This window comes from Aedes albopictus, chromosome 3 (genome assembly GCF_035046485.1).
Source record: "Aedes albopictus strain Foshan chromosome 3, AalbF5, whole genome shotgun sequence".
Classification (NCBI taxonomy): domain Eukaryota; kingdom Metazoa; phylum Arthropoda; class Insecta; order Diptera; family Culicidae; genus Aedes; species Aedes albopictus.
In genome coordinates, this window is record NC_085138.1 from 95,684,537 (window position 1) to 95,706,482 (window position 21,946).

The 21,946-nt window shown below is 38.3% G+C and overlaps 1 protein-coding gene across 1 annotated transcript in view; it reads right to left on the bottom strand.

Moving 5' to 3' along the window:
* The window catches only part of LOC109411303 (unconventional myosin-IXb), a 252,594-nt gene that overhangs the window by 40,755 nt on the left and 189,893 nt on the right, over positions 1–21,946 (bottom strand). The window contains exons 9-13 of the mRNA XM_019684868.3: positions 16,494–16,759; positions 15,711–15,758; positions 10,877–11,326; positions 2,808–2,997; positions 2,647–2,730 (exon numbers count right to left, since the gene is read on the bottom strand). Of these exons, the coding sequence (XP_019540413.3) occupies positions 2,647–2,730; positions 2,808–2,997; positions 10,877–11,326; positions 15,711–15,758; positions 16,494–16,759 (1,038 nt within the window). The remainder of the gene's footprint in view (positions 1–2,646; positions 2,731–2,807; positions 2,998–10,876; positions 11,327–15,710; positions 15,759–16,493; positions 16,760–21,946) is intronic.

The following is a 21,946-nucleotide window of genomic DNA, read 5'->3' on the forward strand; positions in this document are numbered from 1 at the left end:
AAACGAACGCCCAAATTTTGAAATAAGCAGTTTATGCAAAGCTAAACTAAGCTTAGCTTAAGGACAAACGTCTTAAAATCCCGCTTCAACAGTGCATCAGAACTTCAGACGCACAAATCTCAAGATGCAAGCTTCAAACAACAGTGAATTTCATTATTCTGTTCTTGCTCACTTGTAATAAGCTTAAAATAAGAAGATCAGGTGCACTGGTTTGGTTCATGAAGAGTTTCGTGCCCTCAAAACCGTGAGTAGGTCCCAAAGTCGACCATTGTGGCGGCCATTTTGGGATTCCAACAAGTCTGTCCTTAAAATAATTAGCCGTTGATAGTATTGTTAGAAGTGTGAATCGAATTCCAATTCGGCAAATATTATTAGTGTTCTAGAAGTGGATCCCAACGTTTTTTAAATTATTGCCTTGGACGGAATATGCTACTACAAAGCTTTTCAGGACGGAAGCGATTAACACTTCTAATCCCCTGAAGAAGATAATCGAAACGTCGGATGAAGGAGAATGTATGAGTGTTTGATTGCAATTGCGACTGCCAAGCCAAAAATCGTTTCAGGTTTGGGGACTAATATATACTAGTAACTTCCGGTCAACGGATTCGTCTGGGATGTTCCTAGCTGGTGTCAGTTTTATTTGTTTTATCTTAATTTTTATTTTTTTATATTAGGGGTTAAACACTCCCTTTATCCCTCCTTATACACGCCACTGCATGATCTTACCTAACCCCATGACAAAGACCGTCATAGTGCCCGTCGTCGTCTTCGTCGTCTATTCTACCTAGGAACCCTAGTGTGTGGGAACCCAGCTCGGAGAGAGAAACGACATTTGGAAAGGATTTGCTCCAGCTGAGTCAAAGCCAAAGGATGGCAAAATATGAACGTGACAATAAATTGACTTGTTTGCTTATCACGCACGGGCGCAATGGGTGTTGGTCATCTGGCCCAATGATTTAGTCACTAAGCTTAAGATAAATCAAAACTCGCTTTGATGTTTGAGATTAGGTTCGCTGCTGACTTAGTTTAGAATTTAGGTGATGTCATTGAACCGGTTCAATAGTAGTATGATTTGATGATTCAGATGCCGGATCGATAACTCTTTCAGTTGAGGAATTAGTCAATTTCCAAAAGGGTAAACCTAGCGCCGCAGGGGTCACACAGCGAGCGCCAAGACAAAAAATTGTCATTGATAGTATCTACAGGGGATAGACAAAATGATCGGGACAGGCAAAATTTTCACTTCTCAAAAAAATTTCAAATAGCTGTAACTTTTCGATAAGTGCATCAATTATTCTAAAATTTTCACTGTAAGTTGATCAACTATATGTGTATCAGTGAACAAAATTCGGAAAATGTCGAACGATTCTGCACGAAGTTATAAAGATTCTAAAAAAAGGTAAAATTATCCGATAGCCAACTTTGAGCTGCTATATCTCCGGATTTAATGAACCGGATGCAATTAAATTTTGACCATTTATGACTTATATAATGAGCTTTGAAAAACTTTTGACATAACTAAAAATTCTTAAGACGGAAGAAAATTATAACGATTAGATTATTTTTCTAATAAAAGACCAAATTTTCTTGAATTTCAAAATCGTTTAAAAAATCAAGATGCTAATTATAGCTCATTTAAATTCCCTCTGATTCCCTTGAATACAGATATGTTTTGAAAGAAAGTAACAACATATGCGACAATTCATTAAAAAAGTAATGGGATGCATATTTAAAATAGACCAACTTACTAAACAATCATAAAATTAATGAAATCGCTATAACTTTTTCTCTCGTTAATAACTTCAAGTTGTGTTAAACGTTTTTCAGAGCTCATTATATGAGTCATAAATGGACAAAATTTCATTGCATTCGGTTCATTGAACCCGGAGATATAACAGCTCAAAATTAGCTATCGGATAATTCTACCTTTTTCTAAAATGCTTATAACTTCGTGCAGAATAGCTCGATCTTTTCCAAATTTTGTCCACTAATACACAACTAGTTGATCAACTTTCAGTGAAAATTTTAGAATATTTGATGCACTTATCGAAAAGTTACAGCTAATTGGACTTTTTCTGAAAAGTGGAAATTTTGCCTGTCCCGATCATTTTGTCTATCCCCTGTACGTTCCCACTGAGCATCTTTACTGTTTTTTATATGCAAGAGTTTCTATACCTGCCATTGCATCGATTTGTATATTGTGTGTATTGTGCACAATGAAACACAATATTCAGGAAGTCAAGAGAATAGCCCATCTGAAAAAGATCTTCAAGCGGACCGGAAATCAAACCCGCACTCTCCGGGTTAGCAATCCGAAGTCATTTCGCATAATGTTCGCTTGACATAATGTCCATAATTCTTAGTGAAAGCAGTATGAAAGTACCAAGTAGAAATTATTGTCCAGGTTCGCTATCAAAATTATGTATTTGGTAGCTGTTAAAATGATAAATTCTACACTTCCAGAACATTACTCAATGTTATGCTAAACATCCATTATGCCAAATTACCGCATGACAGTATGCCAAAAAAATCGATTTTATTCTTTTAGATAATTTTATCTAATGCTGATACTTCAGACTACAGTACAGAAATGTATACCGACATTGAACAATCCCAGCCCCACCACAGTAGTGCTTTTGCGCTTACCTGCCGGGTGACGGTGGCTTCATCGAACTGGTTCGATATCTTGTTCGGGTTGGACTTGATACACCGGATGAAGAATGGGTTTGCCTGCAAAAGTCGAACCGCAACAGTTAGCACTGAGTGTGTTGGTGAATGAAACGTCGCCCAGTAGCGAGCGCGCTTACCTGATTTAGCGTTTCCATGAGGGCGATCAGCGAGATTTGGAACTGGGCCGTGACGGTGAGTGGCTGTTTGCGAGTTTTGATGGCGGTCTGGTTGTTGGTGAGATTCTGGCCCGCGGAGAGCGTCTTGACCGATTGGAGATTTTTAAGGCCCTTTTTCGGCCGTTCCCGAGGACGAAAGGATTTGTTTTTCCTTTGAGGAGGACGAAGCGGATGGCGGGGAGAATAGAATGATTAGATTAGACCGCTAGATAGTCATACTTTCACATGTTTGATAACGTGTATTGGAGATAAGAAAATTATATGTTTTGAATAGTTTAAAACAGATGACGTCAGTATTCGGAAGCAGAAACCACTTTTTTATATACAGTACTGGCCAAAATTATAGGCAATGCTCATGATACGATGTTTAGGTTGATAAATCTCCCTTTAAGATAGCTTTATTCAAATGCAATAATTTTAGTATTATTGTTTATTGACAACATATTAACAATGCAACGTATCTTACTTCAAACGATTATCAACATAAAGAAACTAATTAAAATCTTGAAATTAGTCAAAAACTCTGACCAAAATTATAGGCAATATGTTGACCTACTAAAGAAAGTGTGATGTCCTATCTAAGAAACTCCTTATTATCGAAGTTATAATACTTCCACGAGCCTTCAATATTCTTTTAGTACGGTTTGGAATCGGTATCATAAGTTTATGCCATTGGCGTTTGGTGTATTTTGAACAAATATCCACGAAAGCTACAACGAATACCTGGCGATTTTTAGTACAATAATTTTACAACTGATGATCAATATTCTTCAAATGTTCTCAATACGATTGTTGTCTATGCTAGTTAGCGATCAAGCTAGTACAGGAATTTCATGGCTTTGAAATCAATGAATTGATATTTCACCTTGTGATATGAAGCATTATCTTGCTGGAAATACCATTTATCACCATTATAACGGAAGTTCTCATCAAAGTGTTTATCCTAGACAACAGATATAGTTTTGAAATATCGTTTGGCATTCAGCATCCCCCATATGGAATCAGGGGCTTAAAACCATTTGGAAACGTTTGGAGGGCATTTTTTTATTAACTGCAGTTTCATTAGCTAGAAATTACAAGAATCTCGAGATAGCTCTCATTGACATTTGATAAAAAAAACCACCTAAAATCAAACTCACAAACTAGTGATCTCGATTCTAAACCATACTAACACCTCTGCTAAACAGAATAATGAAGGATCCTGCTGATGTTATTATTTACGCCTGAGATAAAACATCAATCGTTCTTAGGAAGTTCGACAAAGTGCCTATAATTTTGGCCAGACAATGTTCGACCAAATTCAAGATTTGAATTCGTTCTTCTTCTTCTTCTTCTTGGCGTAACGTCCTCACTGGGACAAAGCCTGCTTCTCAGCTTAGTGTTCAATGAGCACTTCCACAGTTTTTAACTGAGAGCTTCCTCTGCCAATGACCATTTTGCATGTGTATATCGTGTGGCAGGCACGACGATACTCTATGCCCAAGGAAGTCAAGGAAATTTCCTTTACGAAAAGATCCTGGACCGACCGGGAATCGAACCCGTCACCCTCAGCATGGTCATGCTGAATACCCGTGCGTTTACCGCCTCGGCTATATGGGCCCCTTTGAATTCGTTCTCCTTCGTTAAGTTTTGCTGGACGTTTGAAACAATGCAATTTTATTTCGTGATCAATAAACACTTATATTCGAATTATAGCATTTGAGTTAAGCTAACCCGAAGAAAGCTATATCGATTATGCATCGTATCATCATCACTGCCTATAATTTTGGCCAGTACTGTAAATAAACAATACGCAGTACATTCTCATTTTGTTTCATCACCAACAGCGCACAAGTACGTGCAAGTTCACAAAATTGAGTCAGATAAGTAAAAGACAATAAATAAGACCCATTTTGCATAAACCTAGAATTAACCGTAACCTTCTTCATGCATTAAATAGTTGAAGCTCTCCATGCTGACGTGATGTACAGTGTACACTCAGCTTGACTATCTATCCTCCCCAATGTAAGATTAATTAGCTTTGTAGAGGCTTTAAGAACCATTATAAATCCAAAATATTATTATTTTTTTGTTTTATATGATTTCTTTAAATGCATTTGACTTATGATGTTATATGCACTAATTTACCCAAAGAAACCGACGATGGTCCAAAATGCCCTCTTTTCAGGTCAGCTTTGAAATAGTGCACTGGGAATCCGTTTTGCAGGGATCCGTTGCCGTTTCTCAAAATTATGAGGATGAGGATAAGCATGTGTACACACTCAGATTCAAATTCGCTGTTCGGTAATTATTTTGCTGAAAAAAATCGGTAAAGTGAAAAAAAAACTAACGGTTTTCGGTAATGCTAATTTATTTTACAAGAGTTCGGTAATGTTGTTACCGATTTGTTTGTAATTTGATACTGTGACAGCATAATCTGTCAAATAATTTACCGTACGCACTGTAAAATCGAATTTTTATCATATACTGTAAGATACAGTACCAAAAAGTTTGTAAACCAGACCCAAGTTTACCGAAATTCCGTTAAGTTGCGAGCAACGATTGCGAAGTGTCAAATTGGTGACAGTTTACATTTTCATGTCGGTTTCTGTACACAGAAAGAAATCATGAAAATTAAATAGCACGTAAATTAAGCATCGACTGAAAATTATAGCAGAAGCTACAAAATTACAGCCATTTACCGAGAGATGATACTGTCCGCTCAGTAATCAGCCAATCATGCGTACTGTTTACATTTTTTGAGACATATCCGCTTGAAATTTACATGCAGTAAACGTAAACGAGGACAGCTACGCTCAGCCGTCTGCCTCGCTGCGGAGCCTGCTCTCTCGCTCTCTGTGGCCGAAGCGGTACAACAGTTTGTTCCTTTATGGTGGAACTTGTTTATCTTTGATTGCCTTCTCTTCAGCTTGGTGAGCCAGCCTAGAGGGGTAAGGCGTGAACTCTCACTCGGAAGATCTGAGTTCGATTCTCGTATAAAGATTTTTTAAGTTTCTCTGAAAAGTCGGTGCTTAATTAACACTTTTCTCTCAGCAATCAACAGTGTAATTTTAAGATCACACATAAATTTCTATCGAACACGATGGAGGTCAATTTGTTACATTCAGTTCGTCATAAATTTACAGATTTTGTTCGTACTGTGTAGTTCTAAGTTTAGTGCCCTATAAAAAAATCTAGTTTAGTAGTGACCAGAGAAACACGATAATGCTGAATGGAGCATCGCATTTTTGGCTGGAATTGGGTAAATATCAAGGATGGAAATCTAGTGATCATGATCAGATCTCGAATGTGTCGCGGTTGAAAGGCATCGCGCGATCATAGCAACAACGATAACATTTTGTCGTCAAGCATCATAACAAACTACGGTCCGAGAAGAATGATTCGCTCGGCATGTGCGGGTTGTTGAAATGATAAATTCGCGATTTCATTCACTTTTTGAGCATTCTTACTTATTTAACTTCAAGATATGCTTATGAATGTATTATTTCTAATAATGAATGCGGTTTACGGGTACATAAGTGGCCTAAATTTTGATGAATAAAATTTATCACGACTTGTAACATGATCCGATAATGGGTCATCACGCGATAAAGCGTGCATCAGATGCTTTGATTGCTCTGTGATACGAGTACGATGTGAGGCGTCGGCATCATGCTACTGCAAGAACAATGCTATCTTGGATTATTCGTATCCTGTATCATTTATCGCTTGAAGTGATTTTCTTCCATCCCTGGTAAATAGCATAGCATAGCATAGCATGAATACTTGCACAAATCTTGGATGGAGTTGCAAAGTTGAATATTTCCATTGACATTGCTGATGTCGCTACTATCTACAATGTCATAGATTCACTCAGCTCCACACACCTGGCCAAGTCCTTGCAAGCATTTATAAATCCCTTCATCAACTTAGAAAGAGCCCAGAACTGAAGCATCTTCCAATAGATGAAAGGATGTTGAAAATAGCGAATTTTCAACTTATATGCAGTTATAAAGTAAATATACTGAAGTAGAATTATTTATAAATAAATAATATTGGAAAGATCTCACCAATTGTTGTGGGGTTTTTGTGGTTCGATGCCGATCATCTAATTGTCTTGATTAATGTTCTTCTCTGTAAAGAACAACACAACACTCAGCAAAGAACAACACAATACTGAACACTAAACACCCGCGCATCTATTGTTTTGATTTTCACTCGAGACAATAGCGAACGCGATCGATTATGCTGCCATACTCACCCCTACAGGAGTAATGCATGCACAGCAAAGAACAACACAATACTGAATACTCATTTTCTTCCATCCTTGGTAAATATACATAAGGCCGTTACAAATATTTATTTCACTTTTTGTCCCACCACTCTTTGGCTGGTCGAGGGGGGGGATAAAAATAATAAAGCATTTATTCTGAAAATATTAAAAACTCATCGGATTTGTTAAAGAATTTTCAGCAAGTCCCGATATTTTGGTAAATATTTTTCATCTGCCCCCTCAAAATGCGTAATCCAGCCAAAAATTTGTGAAGGGGGGGGGGACAAAAAGTCAAAAATAAATTTGTATAAGCCTAAATTTATTCTAGCTTTCTCCCATTTCAATAATCAAATATTCCGTTTCATTCCTCTTCAGGTATTTTCGTGATTTAATGAGTGAAAACTCGTTTCAAGTTCCAGCTACGGATCAATGCTAAAACAAAATAAGTCAAAGTTATCACAGTTGTTTGACCCTTATTCAAAAGATTATTGAATATTCTATCAAAAGGCATCTTTAAATTTATTGGTTTAGTTAAATAACTAAGTTTTCTACAGCAAATAGCTCAAAAGTAATGTGTTTTAATTTGTTTTTGTCAATTATTTTTTGAAAAATGCGTAATAATTAAAAAAAAAATTAGGCAAAGTTGTGTCCCCTTGTTCCACTCTACAATTCGTCATGCATCGCGTTCGTCATTGTCTCGCGCGAAAAGGAAAACAATAGATGCGTGGGTGTTTATTGTTTAGTATTAAGGTATGTGTGCCATCAGTAATCTCACGTTCCCATATTCATCCTATTCGAAAACAAGCGATTACGGCACCGATTGATTCCGTTCTTTTTGTTTTCACGGGTGCTCACTTCTAACAAAAAATACAAAAAAAAAGAAACAAAACAAACAGCGGTTCAATTCTTTGTTTTTTCACAGGATGAAAATGGGAGCCACATGCTTAATAAGGGAGCCAATACCCTAGGTTGTTTCTTGCTGTGAATGCACTGTGAGTAACATGAGCGAACATTTGTGTATGTGCCCGAGAATATTCGGATATTAAGCGATCACCTTACGTGGGTGATCGATTGTTTGCTTATCGTGTAAAGCGAACAATAGCTAGATAACTTGTATATGTTGTAAAATCATTTGTAGTAAACATTGAGTGACCACCCGTCGTGGGTGCTCGATTGTTTGTTTTCCGCGTGAAGCGAACAATAGGGCGGCACTCTGATAGGCATTACAAATCAAAGGTCATGTTACTTATCAAAGTGAATCCTGACCCAACGATACCTTCCCTACTAACAAGAACTCCTTCCTGCAGCCTTTGGTGGAGACGTGCGGTAAGCGCCAACTTTCACATAACAAAGGTTGCTACTAACATTCCTTCCCTCTCCCAACCTGACTGCAAGGACGTGGCCGGCGCCGTTGTTGTACCGTTAAAGAGAGCCTCTGAAGCGTGCACAGTGAGAATGTTGACCACTCCCAGTCAATTGTTCAGTTGATTCATTGTGTAACTGTCATTGGTTCGGGCCAATCACGGAGTAGCAACTATAGATATGTGCAGTCAGTCTAAGCTAAGCTTAAATTTTGAAACGATGTTGAAGTTTTGAATGATTTGCTGTTTTATCAGAAAATTAATCTAATCGCTATAATTTTCTTCCGTGTTAATAATTTTAAGTTAATTCAAAAGTTTTTCATAGCTCATTATATAAGTCATAAATGGTCAAAATTTCATTGCATTCGGTTCATTAAATCCGGAGATATGACAGCTCAAAGTTAGCTATCGGCTAATTATACCTTTTTCTAGACTCTTTATAAGTTCGTGCAGAATAGCCCGATCTTTTCCAAATTTTGACCACTGATACACAACTACTTACAGTGAAAATTTGAGAATATTTGATGCCTTTTTAAAAAAAGTTACAGCAAGTTGAACATTTTTTAGAAAGTGAAAATTTTGCCTGTCCCGATAATTTTGTCTATCCCCTGTATATTAGGGTGTTCCAGAACAAAATCAATCAAATTTTTGATTACAAATGTGATAATTACATATTTTTCCTTTAATTTTATTGGCATACGTTGTTCGGAGAACTTGTAGCAAACAAGTAGCGGAGATCGGGGCATAATGGACACTCGGGGCGAAATGGACACCCCTGTTTTTGCCGAAACGGTTGATTTTTACGTTAAACTTTCAATGCATAAGTGTAAAGGAACAAGTCATTGTTCTATTTTTCAAAAAATACCATTTATATACCTCCAAAATAACCAAAATATCATTAAAATTGAAATATGTTTTTCATATGGTGAAATTCTTATAATTTCGAAGCAGCAGTAAATAAGGTATTACGAGTGTTTGTCTGTTTCCATCATAAAAACAAGTGAATTGTTACCTTATCTACATGTATACGCAGATTTAGAAATGGATGAAGTATTTTATTTTTGATCAGAATTTACTCAAAATAGCGATTTAAATGCTGTAGTCGATTCGAGGCGAAATGAACACTGGCAATTACGAATGGATGTACGCGTATTGCATACCGTTAGGCGTTTTAGAGAGTTTGTAAAAAAATCAATCCGATTATTTTAGCCTAAAGTTTACTTAATTAACTTTGATGTTATGTAAACTCGTCTAAGAGGGAGTATCATTTCTGTGGTATTGATCTCCGTAGGCAAATTACTTAACTGGTCGATATAATCCAAGAAATAACATAAAATATGCAGGGGTGTCCATTATGCCCCGATGGGTGTCCATTTCGCCCCGTACCCCGTTTACAATTCATTATTTCTTCACAATAAAGACATTCTATCTGCCGTAAAAGATTGAAATACGTAGGAAACAAGCTAAAGTTGTAAGCCAACTGATAATATGTTAAGTTATTCTCTTTGTTATACAGACCTAACGTACTCATTTGCTTAGGGTGTCCATTATGCCCCTAACCCCCCTATATCTTTCAATTTCTGCTGAAAGAATTTTTGAATTTTTGAATTTTTTGAAGATTGAAAATAGTCGAAAAAAACAGCTGATTTGATGCACCTCTTAATTTCAATGGATTTGGCTGAAAATTTGACCAGCAACTTCTTTTAGAATGCCAATCAAACTATGGGGGTGGACTTGAGAAACGAGAACATTTTTAAAAATTGGGCAGGCCTAGTGTTTAGCTCTTGTTAATTCTTAACCTCTACCCGGGAAGACTCTGATTGCTAAAAGTGTTCAGTTTGGCGCATTGTGGCATTCTACATACATATTGTGATACATTTGCTGTTAGTGAACGTCTCTAGAAATCTACTGAAAAAAAATATGAAACATATTTTCACCAAAATGAAACTGACGTCATCGTAGTCCTTTTTCAAGTTTAGAATGTTTGAATATTATACAATTTTGCAATATATATAGAGGTCAGATTTACAAGATATTTATAAAAAACTATTAACATGCTTCAGACTATAAAGGTAAAGAAAGAGATCTATCTAGAAATAGGGAACACTTTAGCGTATATACTGCAGTTATCAGAAACAAAGCTTACAACAAGCAAAAAGTTACGTAAATTAGCATAGCTATATGCAAGAATGGGAATCTAGTAAATTCCAAAGAAACCCGATTCGTTTCGAGTGTTTCAATGACTGATGTGAGTGGGACTGAGGAAGGGAAATGGATAAAAAGTGTCCTCAAAATACGGAAGCAGCCAAAACCTCGAACCGAGATTAGGGCGAAGCCGGATGGTTATGGGGGGGGGGTGCCTTAAAAATTAAAAGCAAATGATAAAAATCAAAAGAAAAGTAAACGAAAATTCTTACATCACAATCTGCGAAGCGCGTGCCATCACGTCGTGCGAGGACCGTTCGAAGCGGTTCCGGGCGGCCAGCGACGACGCCGATGACGATAGGTTCCCACCGTAGCCCAGCTGCTTACCACCGCCGCCGCCGGAATTCGTTGCCGAGGACTGCTTACTAGCGCTACTACTACTATTATATACAGAGGACGGGGAGGACGCCTGGCCGGAAGCGGCGGAGCACTCGTAGCTGAGCTTACCGTCCGGGAAGTTTTTGTTGTTGAATGCATAGCTGGACCAGGATCGCCGGGGCGTCCCCGACGACGACGAGTTCGAGCCGTAGCCGGAAGAGGAGGCGTGGATTGTTCCGGGTCCCGCCGACTGCCGGTAGGTGTTGGCACTTCCGCTGTTCCCGTGGGCGTTGCTATTGAGCGCGTTCGAAGTGATATCGTGCATGGCATTACTGATTCGTTTACTACGGTGGGGCGTAGGCGTAAGCCCGGAGACGCGCAAGACCACGGAGGAACAGAAACAGAACAGCAACAACAGCGATGGATTTTTTTTTTCGGAAATGGTTTGATTTGGTGGTGGTGGTGATTGGTGCGTTGACGGTCGTGTATTTTTGCGCAATAATTTTGTTTGTACAATGAGTTCGGAAACAGGATTGATGATGGAGATGAAGAGTTGAAAATAAAGAAAACAAAGTAAAACACATATAAGGTATAAGAACAGTGAAATTTAGTGAGAATGTGTATAATAAATAGATGAATTCACTCGTGAGGACAAAACACGCACACACAAACACGGAAAAAGATGTGGTTTTTATAACACAATTGCACAATTTTAAGCCCTAAAAGCGAAGCAAGTCCTAAAGGCGAAGGCATCATCCACTTATTACGTAATGCTAAAATCGACATTTTTTCATTCCTCCTCTTCCCTCCGTAACATTTGCACATACGAAAATCTCAAGGTCGGCCATACTCCCTCCTCCCCCTAAAGCGTTACGTAATTTGTGAACGGCGCCAAGGTTAAAATGAAATTATGTATTCAAATTTATGTGATAATGGGACACGTTCGATGTAGTACTAGATTTGTAGTAATGAGCTGAATTTTAGTATGGTGAGAAGGTCAATTCTCCGTTTCTGCAATGAAATGGTGCGAAAAGCGTGGGTATTATGATTCCTTGCCTAATTTGATGCTGTTTGAGCAAAACTTTGGATAACTATGGTGTTTTTTGTTGCAAGAAATGGAGAAAACAACAACACTGTTGCCCAAAGTTTTGCTCAAACAGCATCAAATTAGATAAGGAATCACAATACCCACGCTTTTTGCACCATTTCATTGCAGAAACGGAGAATTGACCTTCTCACAATACTAAAATTCAGCTCATTACTACAAATCTAGTACTTCACCGATCTGTCCTATTATGTATGACATTGGTAAACATGGAACTAATATGGAATAATCTGTCAATTTATAAAATTAATAGGACACAATCGGTGAAGTACTAGAATTGAAGTAATGAGCAGAATTTTTGTATGGAGAGAAGGTCAATTCTCCATTTCTGCAATGAAATGGTTCAAAAAGCGTGGGTATTATGATTCGTTGCCTAATTTGATGCTGTTTGAGCGAAACTTTGGGTAACCGTGTTGTTGTTTTCTCCAATTCTTGCAACATAAACATCACAGCTATCCAAAGTTTTGCTCAAACAGCATCAAATTAGGCAAGGAATCATAATACCCACGCTTTTCGCACCATTTCATTGCACAAACGGAGAATTTACCTTCTCACCATACAAAAATTCAGCTCATTACAACAAATCTAGTACTACACCGAAAGTAATTCGTTATCTTTGAAGCAATATAAATCACGAACAGATTAACCGATTAGTATGACCTAGACACGGTTGAATTCGTCTTGAGGGAGGCTGATTTTATATGTAGATAACTGTAGATCAACTAAAAAAATAGAATCCCACCAAAACAAGTGGTATTTTTTCACAAATTAATCTCTCTATTTGTCAATTAAACGAACTTTGCCTTCAAATGCTTCAAGTTTTTACATCCATTTCAGACATACTGGCCGACTGGTATAGCCGGAAAAAGGTCAATAAATTTATTGTTTAGCAATCCACTATATCTGCGGTTTTGCGTACAACCAAAACAGGGATCTATTAATGATCTCGAAATCAGTTTACCAGGAATTCTACTGAACACGTGTTCATGATTTCTAAGAAATCTTGTAAGAAATGTAACAAAGTTCTAAAAATTAATCTCTCAACGATCTAACAGGGATTTCGTCATTCAATTCTCCAAATGGCATTGGAAAACCGTCCATCAAAAACCATATTAGTCAGGGGTCAGCGCAAGGCTTCTTCGATGTTCTCTTTTGGAAAGCGTCCCAAACATATCACCAATGTTGCAGAAATTTCCCACTGAATCTGCTCAAGACCTCGCTCAGCATTTCAAAGGATTTTTCCCGAAAATTTCCAGAAATATCCCCAGCAAGATAATTTTCAACGTTGAACAAATATGTCACTCGCACTAAGCTCCAACAAGTACCGTCAAACGGGGTGACTTGCAACACTTTTCAGCTTCAATTAACAAAAAATGTTGATTAAACTCAATTTTAAAATTCAAACTATTTGTAATAGTTTTAATAGCCGGCCCCTCTATAAAATAGAGTGAACAAGTTATAAATTGATTTATTTTTTCATGTTGAAAAAGCCAAATAAGGTCGTTTTTGATACAAGACGTCGTGCGGGGTGACTTGCAACACCCAATGTAAATCCCTTTTCAAACACGCAGATATTAATTTTTAGTTTCAAGCATGTTTGATAAGTATTCTTGCTACTATTGTGATATCGTTTGGGCTGACAAACTTATTTTTGCATTTGTTTTTACAAAGGAATTTGAATTGTGATTTTTTATATGGAAATATTGGGCTCAAAAACACCAAGTTACTAATTGTTAATTTTACATGAGTTTTAATGTACTTTTCAGTTCATATGATGATCCTTCAGACTTTTGCTGGTGAATTATTAGTCAAACAGCAATATTTCGTTTTTTCTGGACTTTGAATTGTTTAGAAAATAAGTGTTGCAAGTCACCCCGTCTCGGTACAATATTTCAAAACATATGAATATAACAATGATATTGTAATATTTTTATAAAGTAAAATGGAAATACATATAGCTCATTATGTATAGAATCCGCATACAGAATATTATTTTTGGGAAATTTTGTTTTCATTGTTTTGCAGGCAACGATTTGAGGCTCACGTTTTTGTTACTTTTTGAGACTAATGTTAAATTTATGAATATTTTGTTGGAACTATTTTCATAAAAGTAAAAATCGTGGCTACTACTCAGATAGTATGTGTGCTTTATAGTTCAACTGAGTTTTGGTATGTAAACGTCCGATTTTTATGTTTTGTTGATAAGCATAGACAGAAAACATCAAGTGTTGCAAGTCACCCCGCCGTTGCAAGTCACCCCGTTTGACGGTAATGAAAACAAAATGCAAGTCAGTGTCATAATCACATCTGTGGGGAGAAAGTATTTCAAGAATGAGTGAATGACCTTGGAATAGGGACTTGAAAATTACGACAGCATATTTGACAAACTTGAAATTGCATTATTTGATAATACATAATGACCAGGTGCACCGAGTTGAGATTTATTTACAAAAAGTGCAGCGCGAGACAAAAGGTCTGAAAACCCCTGTCTTTAATTATCAGTCAATCAATCAACTAAATATCTTTATCTTCCAATAACAAGTTTATCAGTATGTTCCGACATGCCAGCAAATCTGGTATGTCTCAGTAAAGGGCAAAATAGATCTGCCTGAAAAATCACAATTTAAAAGTGTGCAATCGGAATTCAAACCACTTTTGCTACTGTAGTTTGTCTACATGTTTTAAATTGTGGCATTCCGGGCAAAAACGGACGGGAATCTAAATAATTCAAATGACAGTGTAGAGATTAAAAAGTCTGAATGAAAATCGAAAATTCGAATCACTGCTAAAGATCCTAAACAGACCGAAAAGTCCTAAGGTACACCAAGAACAGTGTAGTAATGAATCAACTATGAATGAAGCGTAAACATGAGAAGGAAACTCTTCGCTTTTGCCATGTTGGCCAGAGTTAACACTTATACTGCGCCAACTCGCGAAGCAGTCTCATCTTTGCAAGGTTTCTTATTTATATATGCGTCACAATAGATCTAAAAACTGGTCACAGTGACTTATATACCCAACGAGGCATAAACAAATATTTATATGAGACTGTTAAGCAAATGGGAGCAGTATATTCTGAAACCAATAATTCCCAGACACTAATGAAGCAACGAAAATAACAAAAGAACATCATTCGGACATTCACAAACACATAATATCCCTAGTGACATTTTAGGTTTTATTACGGTTTTAAAGAGCAAAATCGGGTTCAAAACTGATTTAAAACCGCGTAATGTTACTTGGCATATGAGGATAAAATATCATGGTGAAACAGTAAGCTAAAGAAAAGGAAAAAAGTTGAAGCACACACACAGTTTCAGTTTATCGGTCAACAAAAAGCTAGATTGAGCCCCACAATACAACTAAACAAAGGGAGACGATCAGAACAAGGGAACAGTGGAAGCAGAAGAGTTGTCCAGAACAGACATTTAACGCACCACACTCGTCTATATTGAATAGACATGAACAGAGGGAGACAAGAACAACACAGAGAACCGGAAACAACTTTAAACGAATGAAAGCAATCGGAAAACACATTCACAAATAACAACAACAACAACAACATGAACAAGAACGGGAATAGGGGGGCTGACTAGAGCCCTGACACGAGGGCTCCCACTTACGCTATTCGATTGATAGTAAGGTTCACTGATGAAACCGTCACTAGATGGCTACATGGATGGAGAACGCGGCAATGAAATTGTGGTACAATTTCGCACAACGGTAACGGTGCACACAGTAGTGGGAGAAGAAAGAGAAAAGATGGTGAGAAAAACGGCGTTGATGGATGTTGAGTATCAGATGTTGCACGGAATAACAAAACTGTTTTTGATCTAATAAACTTAAAATTACTGATTTTTTTTTCTCAAATGATTTCAATCAAAACTAGTACTTTTAAATACGAGATCCAACCATACCTGCTGAAAAAGAAAGAAAACGGTCAAGTTCGACAAAATCGCGAGAAGAAAACGTAGACAACGTTCAACGTCTACTGTACTGTTAAATATCAGCTCGACGAGAACAACAATAAACTTATACAATCATAAAAATATTCCACATTTAAATGAATTCTCTCTGGAGTTTCAATAAAGTTAAGGTTTCTACAAGATGGAGAGGGAGAAAATTGAAGTTTTTGGTACAAGTTTGATTGAAATCAGTCAAGAAAAGAGTAATTTTCAGTTATGCAAAAATAGAGTTGAATCGTGTTCTAACCATATATGACGACGATGATGAGTGTGTGATGATGATTGTAGGAAACCTTCACCAAGCATAAGAAGTGTACGTGTAGCGACTTGTAGCATTTAGACGACTAGACTAATACAGGGACCAAATGGGCGAATCGCCTTTGATGACGACAGAACGGGGAAAAACCTTCATCAATATCATGGAACCCCCTTCCAACTCACCTCACGATGCTCTCGTTCGGAGCACGGTAGCGGCTCTTGGTGGATAGTTTACTGTAGGACTGGTCGGCGCGTTCCTTCCGATGCTTGATGCCGGCGGACCTAAATGCAAAGTAGCCACGAAAAAATGCCCTTAGGATGGCCCACCGGAACACTGCGACCGGATCGGCGCCGACCAGTTCCCGCACGAACGCCATGCTCGAGTTCTTCAGCACGCTGACGATGTCCTGCCGCATCAGGTCTAGATTCTTCTCGCGCATTTCGGCCACCTAAAAAAAATGAGGAAGATGAGATGGTTAGTGGTATCAGAAAGTGACCAAAACTTCTAATAGTGATCCATTAAGCAATTAGAAACATAGAGTGGCCTTTAGCTTCTTTTTCTTTGCACTGGGGCAGAGTCTGTTACTCAACTTATTCACTCTTACTTTTATACTCTTATACTAGTTATACTCTTCTAACCCCAAACTTTTGGTCGATCAGTACCTAGTTCATTTACTAAGTAGTTTTTGTTTTGTATTATTCCGCTTTTCGGTGAAAAGCAGTTAAAAGCTATAGAAAATAGGTTATATTACCACTGTTATCTTAAAAGTTAGTCAACCCAATTGCCAGCGACACTGCCATAAGTTTTAATTTATATTTTAAAAGATGTTGCTTTAGGTAAAGTTGTTATAAATAAACATTAGCGAGCAACATTCGTGACCGTGAGTTCTGGTACGAATCGGACCAAAACATCACATTTGGCGGTTCATCCGTAACGAGGATCTTTTCGCCAAGACCGCCTTTCGACTCGACAATGAAGCCCAGGTCAGGGTTGCTCCTACGAAAAACCTTGAAAAATCTTACGTGCCATATAAAAATATTTAGGGTTTCATACAACACATGGAAGGGGATGTAGGAAAAAAAAAACCGTGAAAATTACCTTAATAGACAACCCCCAACATCAAACACGATACAACGATAATCGGGACAACGTCTTCGTCGGCAACCGGAACTTTCGTTCCAGGTAAGGGTCCCAAGAGTCAAAATTCAACTATTCAGATTGCCTATTTCAGAAAAATGGGTGCAAAGAAATTTGGCCAAACCGGTTACAAGGACGGAACAAAAAAGATCAAGTCTCTCAGCAAGCGGTACGCAGCTGAGAAATCAATGCCCAGAAGTGTACAGGCGAACAACATCCGGAAGCGTCGAAGATTCGTGAAAGTCAACGACAGTTCAATCAGTCTGCAGCTTGATACTCCAAGAGCAATTCCCGAGGAACTCCTGGATGAATTCCCGAGGATCTTTTGGATGAATTCCCGAGCATCACCTGGAAGAATTCCCATTCCTGAGAAACTCCTGGACGAATTCCCAATGAAGTCCTGGAGAAATTTCCGGAGAAATCCTGTAGGAATTTCCAAGGAATTCCCGTGTACTTCCTTGAGGAATCACCGGAAAACTCCTGAAGGAATTTCCGAGCAACGCCTGGAAAAATTCTGTGGAACTACTAGTGGAATTTACGAAGAACTGGTGGAGCAATTCCCGAGGAATTTTGTAGGAATTTCCGAGAAACTTTTGTAGGAACTCCCGAGGATCTCCTGGAGGAATTATCCCGACGAAGCCATGGAGGAAGTTCCGAAGAACTCCCCCAAGAATTCCCAAGGAATTCTTGGAGAAATCCCCGTAGACCTCCTAGAGGAATTATTGGGGAAATCCAGGAGGAATCTCCGAGCAACTCCTGGAACTACTGGTATAATTTACGAAGAACTACAGGAGGAATTCCCGAGGAGCTTATGTAGGGATTTCTGAGGAACACCTGGAAGAATTCACGAGAAACTCCTGGAGGAATTCCCGGGGAACTGCTGGAGGAATTTTCGGGGGTAACTCCTGGAGGAATTCCCGTGGAACTCTAGGAGGAATAACCGAGCACCTTCTGGAGGAATCCCCAAAGCAATCCTGGGGCAATTAACGATGAACTTCTGGAGGAATTCCCAATGAACTTCCGGATAAAATCTTGAGGAATTCCTGGAGGAATTTCCAAGGAACCCCAGGAACAATTCCCGAGAAACGCATTGAGGAATTACCGAGAAACTTATAGAAAGAAGCCCAAGGAACTACTAGTGGAATTTACGAAGAACTCCTGGAGAAACTTTTGTAGGAATTTCCGAGGAACTTCAGAAGAATTCCCAAAGAAAGCTCTGGAGAAATTTACGGGAAACTCGTGGAGGAATTTCCAAGAAATTTCTGGAAAAAATATCGAGAAACTACTAGTAGAATTTACTAAGAGCTTCTTGAGAATCTCCTGGAAGTATTCCCGAGGAACTTCTAGTCTAGAGCAATTCCCTAGGAACTCCCGATGACCTCCAGGAGGAATTCCCGATGGTTTTCTGGAGGAATTTCCGATGAACTCTTGGAGGAATTTCCGAGGAATTCCTGAAAGAATTTCCGGGGGACTCCGGGAGGAATACCTCGGAACTTCAAGAAAAATTCTGGAGGAAGTTTTGGCCAAATTCCCGTGGAACTTGTGTAGGAATATCAGAGGAACTATTATTCCTGCAATAGAAGATAGAAAAACTCTCCCAAAAATTCCCAAGTAATTCTTGGAGAAATACCCGTAGACCTCCTAGAGGAATTATTGGGGAAATCCAGGAGGAATTTCCGAGTAACTCCTGGAACTACTAGTATAATTTACGAAGAAATGCTGGAGGAATTCCCGAGGAACTTTTGTAGGGATTTCTGAGGAACACCTGGAAGAATTCCCGGGGAATTCCTGGAGGAATTCCTGAGGAACTTCCTGGAGGAGCTCCCGAGCAATTTTTGAGGGACTCGTGAAAATCTACCCGAGGAAATTTTTTAGGAATTTTCGGGAAAACCGTGGGAAAAAATCCCAGGGAAATCCTGGAGAGAATCATGCATTATTGCGGGAGAACTTCTAGATCTCCTGAAGTAAATTTTGTGAAAATCATGGAGGAACACTTGGAGGGGTTCCTGTGGAACCCCTGGAGGAACTTTGAAGGGACTTCTAGAGGAATTTCCGGGGAACTCCTGGAGGAATTTACGAAGAACTCCAGCAGGAATTCTAGAGGACCTCCTGGAAGAATTCCCAAGGAACTCCTGGACGAATTCCCGCGGAGCTCCTGGAGGAATCCTTCAAGAAAAATGCTAGAGGAAGTTCTGGTGGAATTCCCGAGGAACTTCTGTAGGAAATTCAGAAAAACTTTTGGAGGAATGCCCGAAAAACTTCTGTAGGATTTTCAGATGAACTATTGGAGGATTTCCCGAGGAACTCCTGAAGGAATCCCTGAGGAACTTCAAGAAAATTCTGGAAGTTCTAGGAACTCCTGGAGGTATTTTTGTGGAACTTGTGGAAATCTTTCCGAGGAACTCCTTCAGGAATCTTCAAGAAAACCGTGGAAAAAAGCCCGTGGAAATCCTGGAGATAATCATGCATTATTACTGGAGGACTTCCTGGTGAACTCCTGAAGTAAATTCACTGTATCTTATATAGTCGGTAACAAAAAGGGCTCGGAGAATCGAATGAGACAGGTTTAAGTCACCACACGGTTCTCTGAACTGCAATGCTGCCACTTTTACTCCAATTTCCTTTCAATATTTGAACATTTTACTCATATTCCTGATCGGAGTGCAATATGATCGATAAAAACTGACTTTTTTTAACTAAATATCCTCAGAGAATCGAATCAGAGCGGTTTGGATCGCCGCACGGTTCTCTGCAGTACAATACCGCCACTTTTACTCCAATTCTTCTTAACTCTTTGAATGTTTAACTTATATGTTTGCTCGGATTGTAACAAGGTCGATAACAGTTGACTTTATTTAAGTAAAATGGCTCGGAGAATCAAATGAGAATGGTTTGAATCACCACACGGTTCTCTGAACTGCAATACTGCCACTTTTACCCCAATTCCTTTTCAATATTTGAACATTTTACTCATACCTATTCCTGCTGAGTGAAATATGGTCGATAACAATTGACTTTCTTTAAATAAAATTACTCAGAGAATCGGTTGAGAGCGTTTTGGATCGTCGCACGGTTCTCTGAACCACAGTGGCAGTATACCCTGAATTTCTCTTAACCCTTTGGAGCCGGAGGGGTCATATATGACCCCAACATAAAAACGGCTGTATAAATTCACACATTCAGTAAAACAGAATACTGTCTTAGGCAAAGTTGTTGAAAATTGAGTCTTTTATTAAGTAAAAATAGGAATATTTGTATTTGAGACTTAACTGACAACCTAGAACATCCTGAACACTATGAAGTTTGAAGAAACGAAATAATTGACATACCAGTTGTTCTAAAAGCTGAGTTTGGATATGGGTTACATTCATATGCATTCATTTAGCCTTCGTCATGAATATAAAATGGTGTTTTATATTATCCTATCCCAGTCCATCATGCATACAATTATCAAAGAAGCTATGTGTCCAATAAATCAGTAGTAAGATTCACTTAACAGCGTAAACCGCTTGTTGAAAATTATTCTGATTAAACGTCGCAATCACCAAGGTAATTTTTGATTATTTCATTCGCAATTTCATGAAACATTTCAATTAACAGAAAATCATGGCTTACGCAGCCGTAACTGTAAAAACTGTTTTGTGAGTCCCCTTAGTATTCTTTATGAAGAATACGTGTAGCAGTTTACCATCGAATAAATGTTGTAAACGTCAGAACATTTCCGACAGATTCCGACTACGACAGACGCTATTTTGTGCTAAAACAGACCCTACTAACAAATAAAACAGCTGCTTAACAGCTTATGGGGCAAACGCTTTCGGAAGGAAGCTCTCTGGAACTCTTATACAGCAAAATGTTAGTTGGGGATTTCCCCTGGAGAAATTCCTGAATGTATTACTTGATAAATACCTGAAGTAATTCCCGGAGGAATCCCTAGATAAGCATGAATCCTTAGGGGAATCTCTGAGGTAATTCAGAGGAATCTCTGAAGAAGCTTTGGAACCCCTAAATAAGTCCCTGAAGTAGTTTTTGAAGAGAAATTCCAGGACAAATTTCTGGAGGAATCTCTAGAGGAACTTTTTCCCATGGTTGTTCTAGAGCACCATCGATTATCGACGAAATCGAGACAAACGAAATTAGATGAATATGATGCAATAGTTTTTAGAATATTATTGTAATCTCATTAGGTAAATCCAACTGCCAACTAGGTACTTGTTTCAATAGTGGAATTACATATTGATAAACAATCAAAAAACTATTGATTAACGACTAATTTCGTTGATTTCGAAAAAAATGGTAAATTTGCAACAACTTTTGTTCAGGCAGTTTTTTCGGAAACGAAAGTCGTTCAAAGTCGTGGGAAATAAAGAGTTGAAATAATCCCAGCAAAAGTCTTTGGAGGAATCACAGGAGAAATTTCTGGGGTATTATCTGAAGCAATTCCTTGAGGAATTCCTGACGAAATTTCAGTTGGAATGCCAAGTGGAATCCCAAGAAA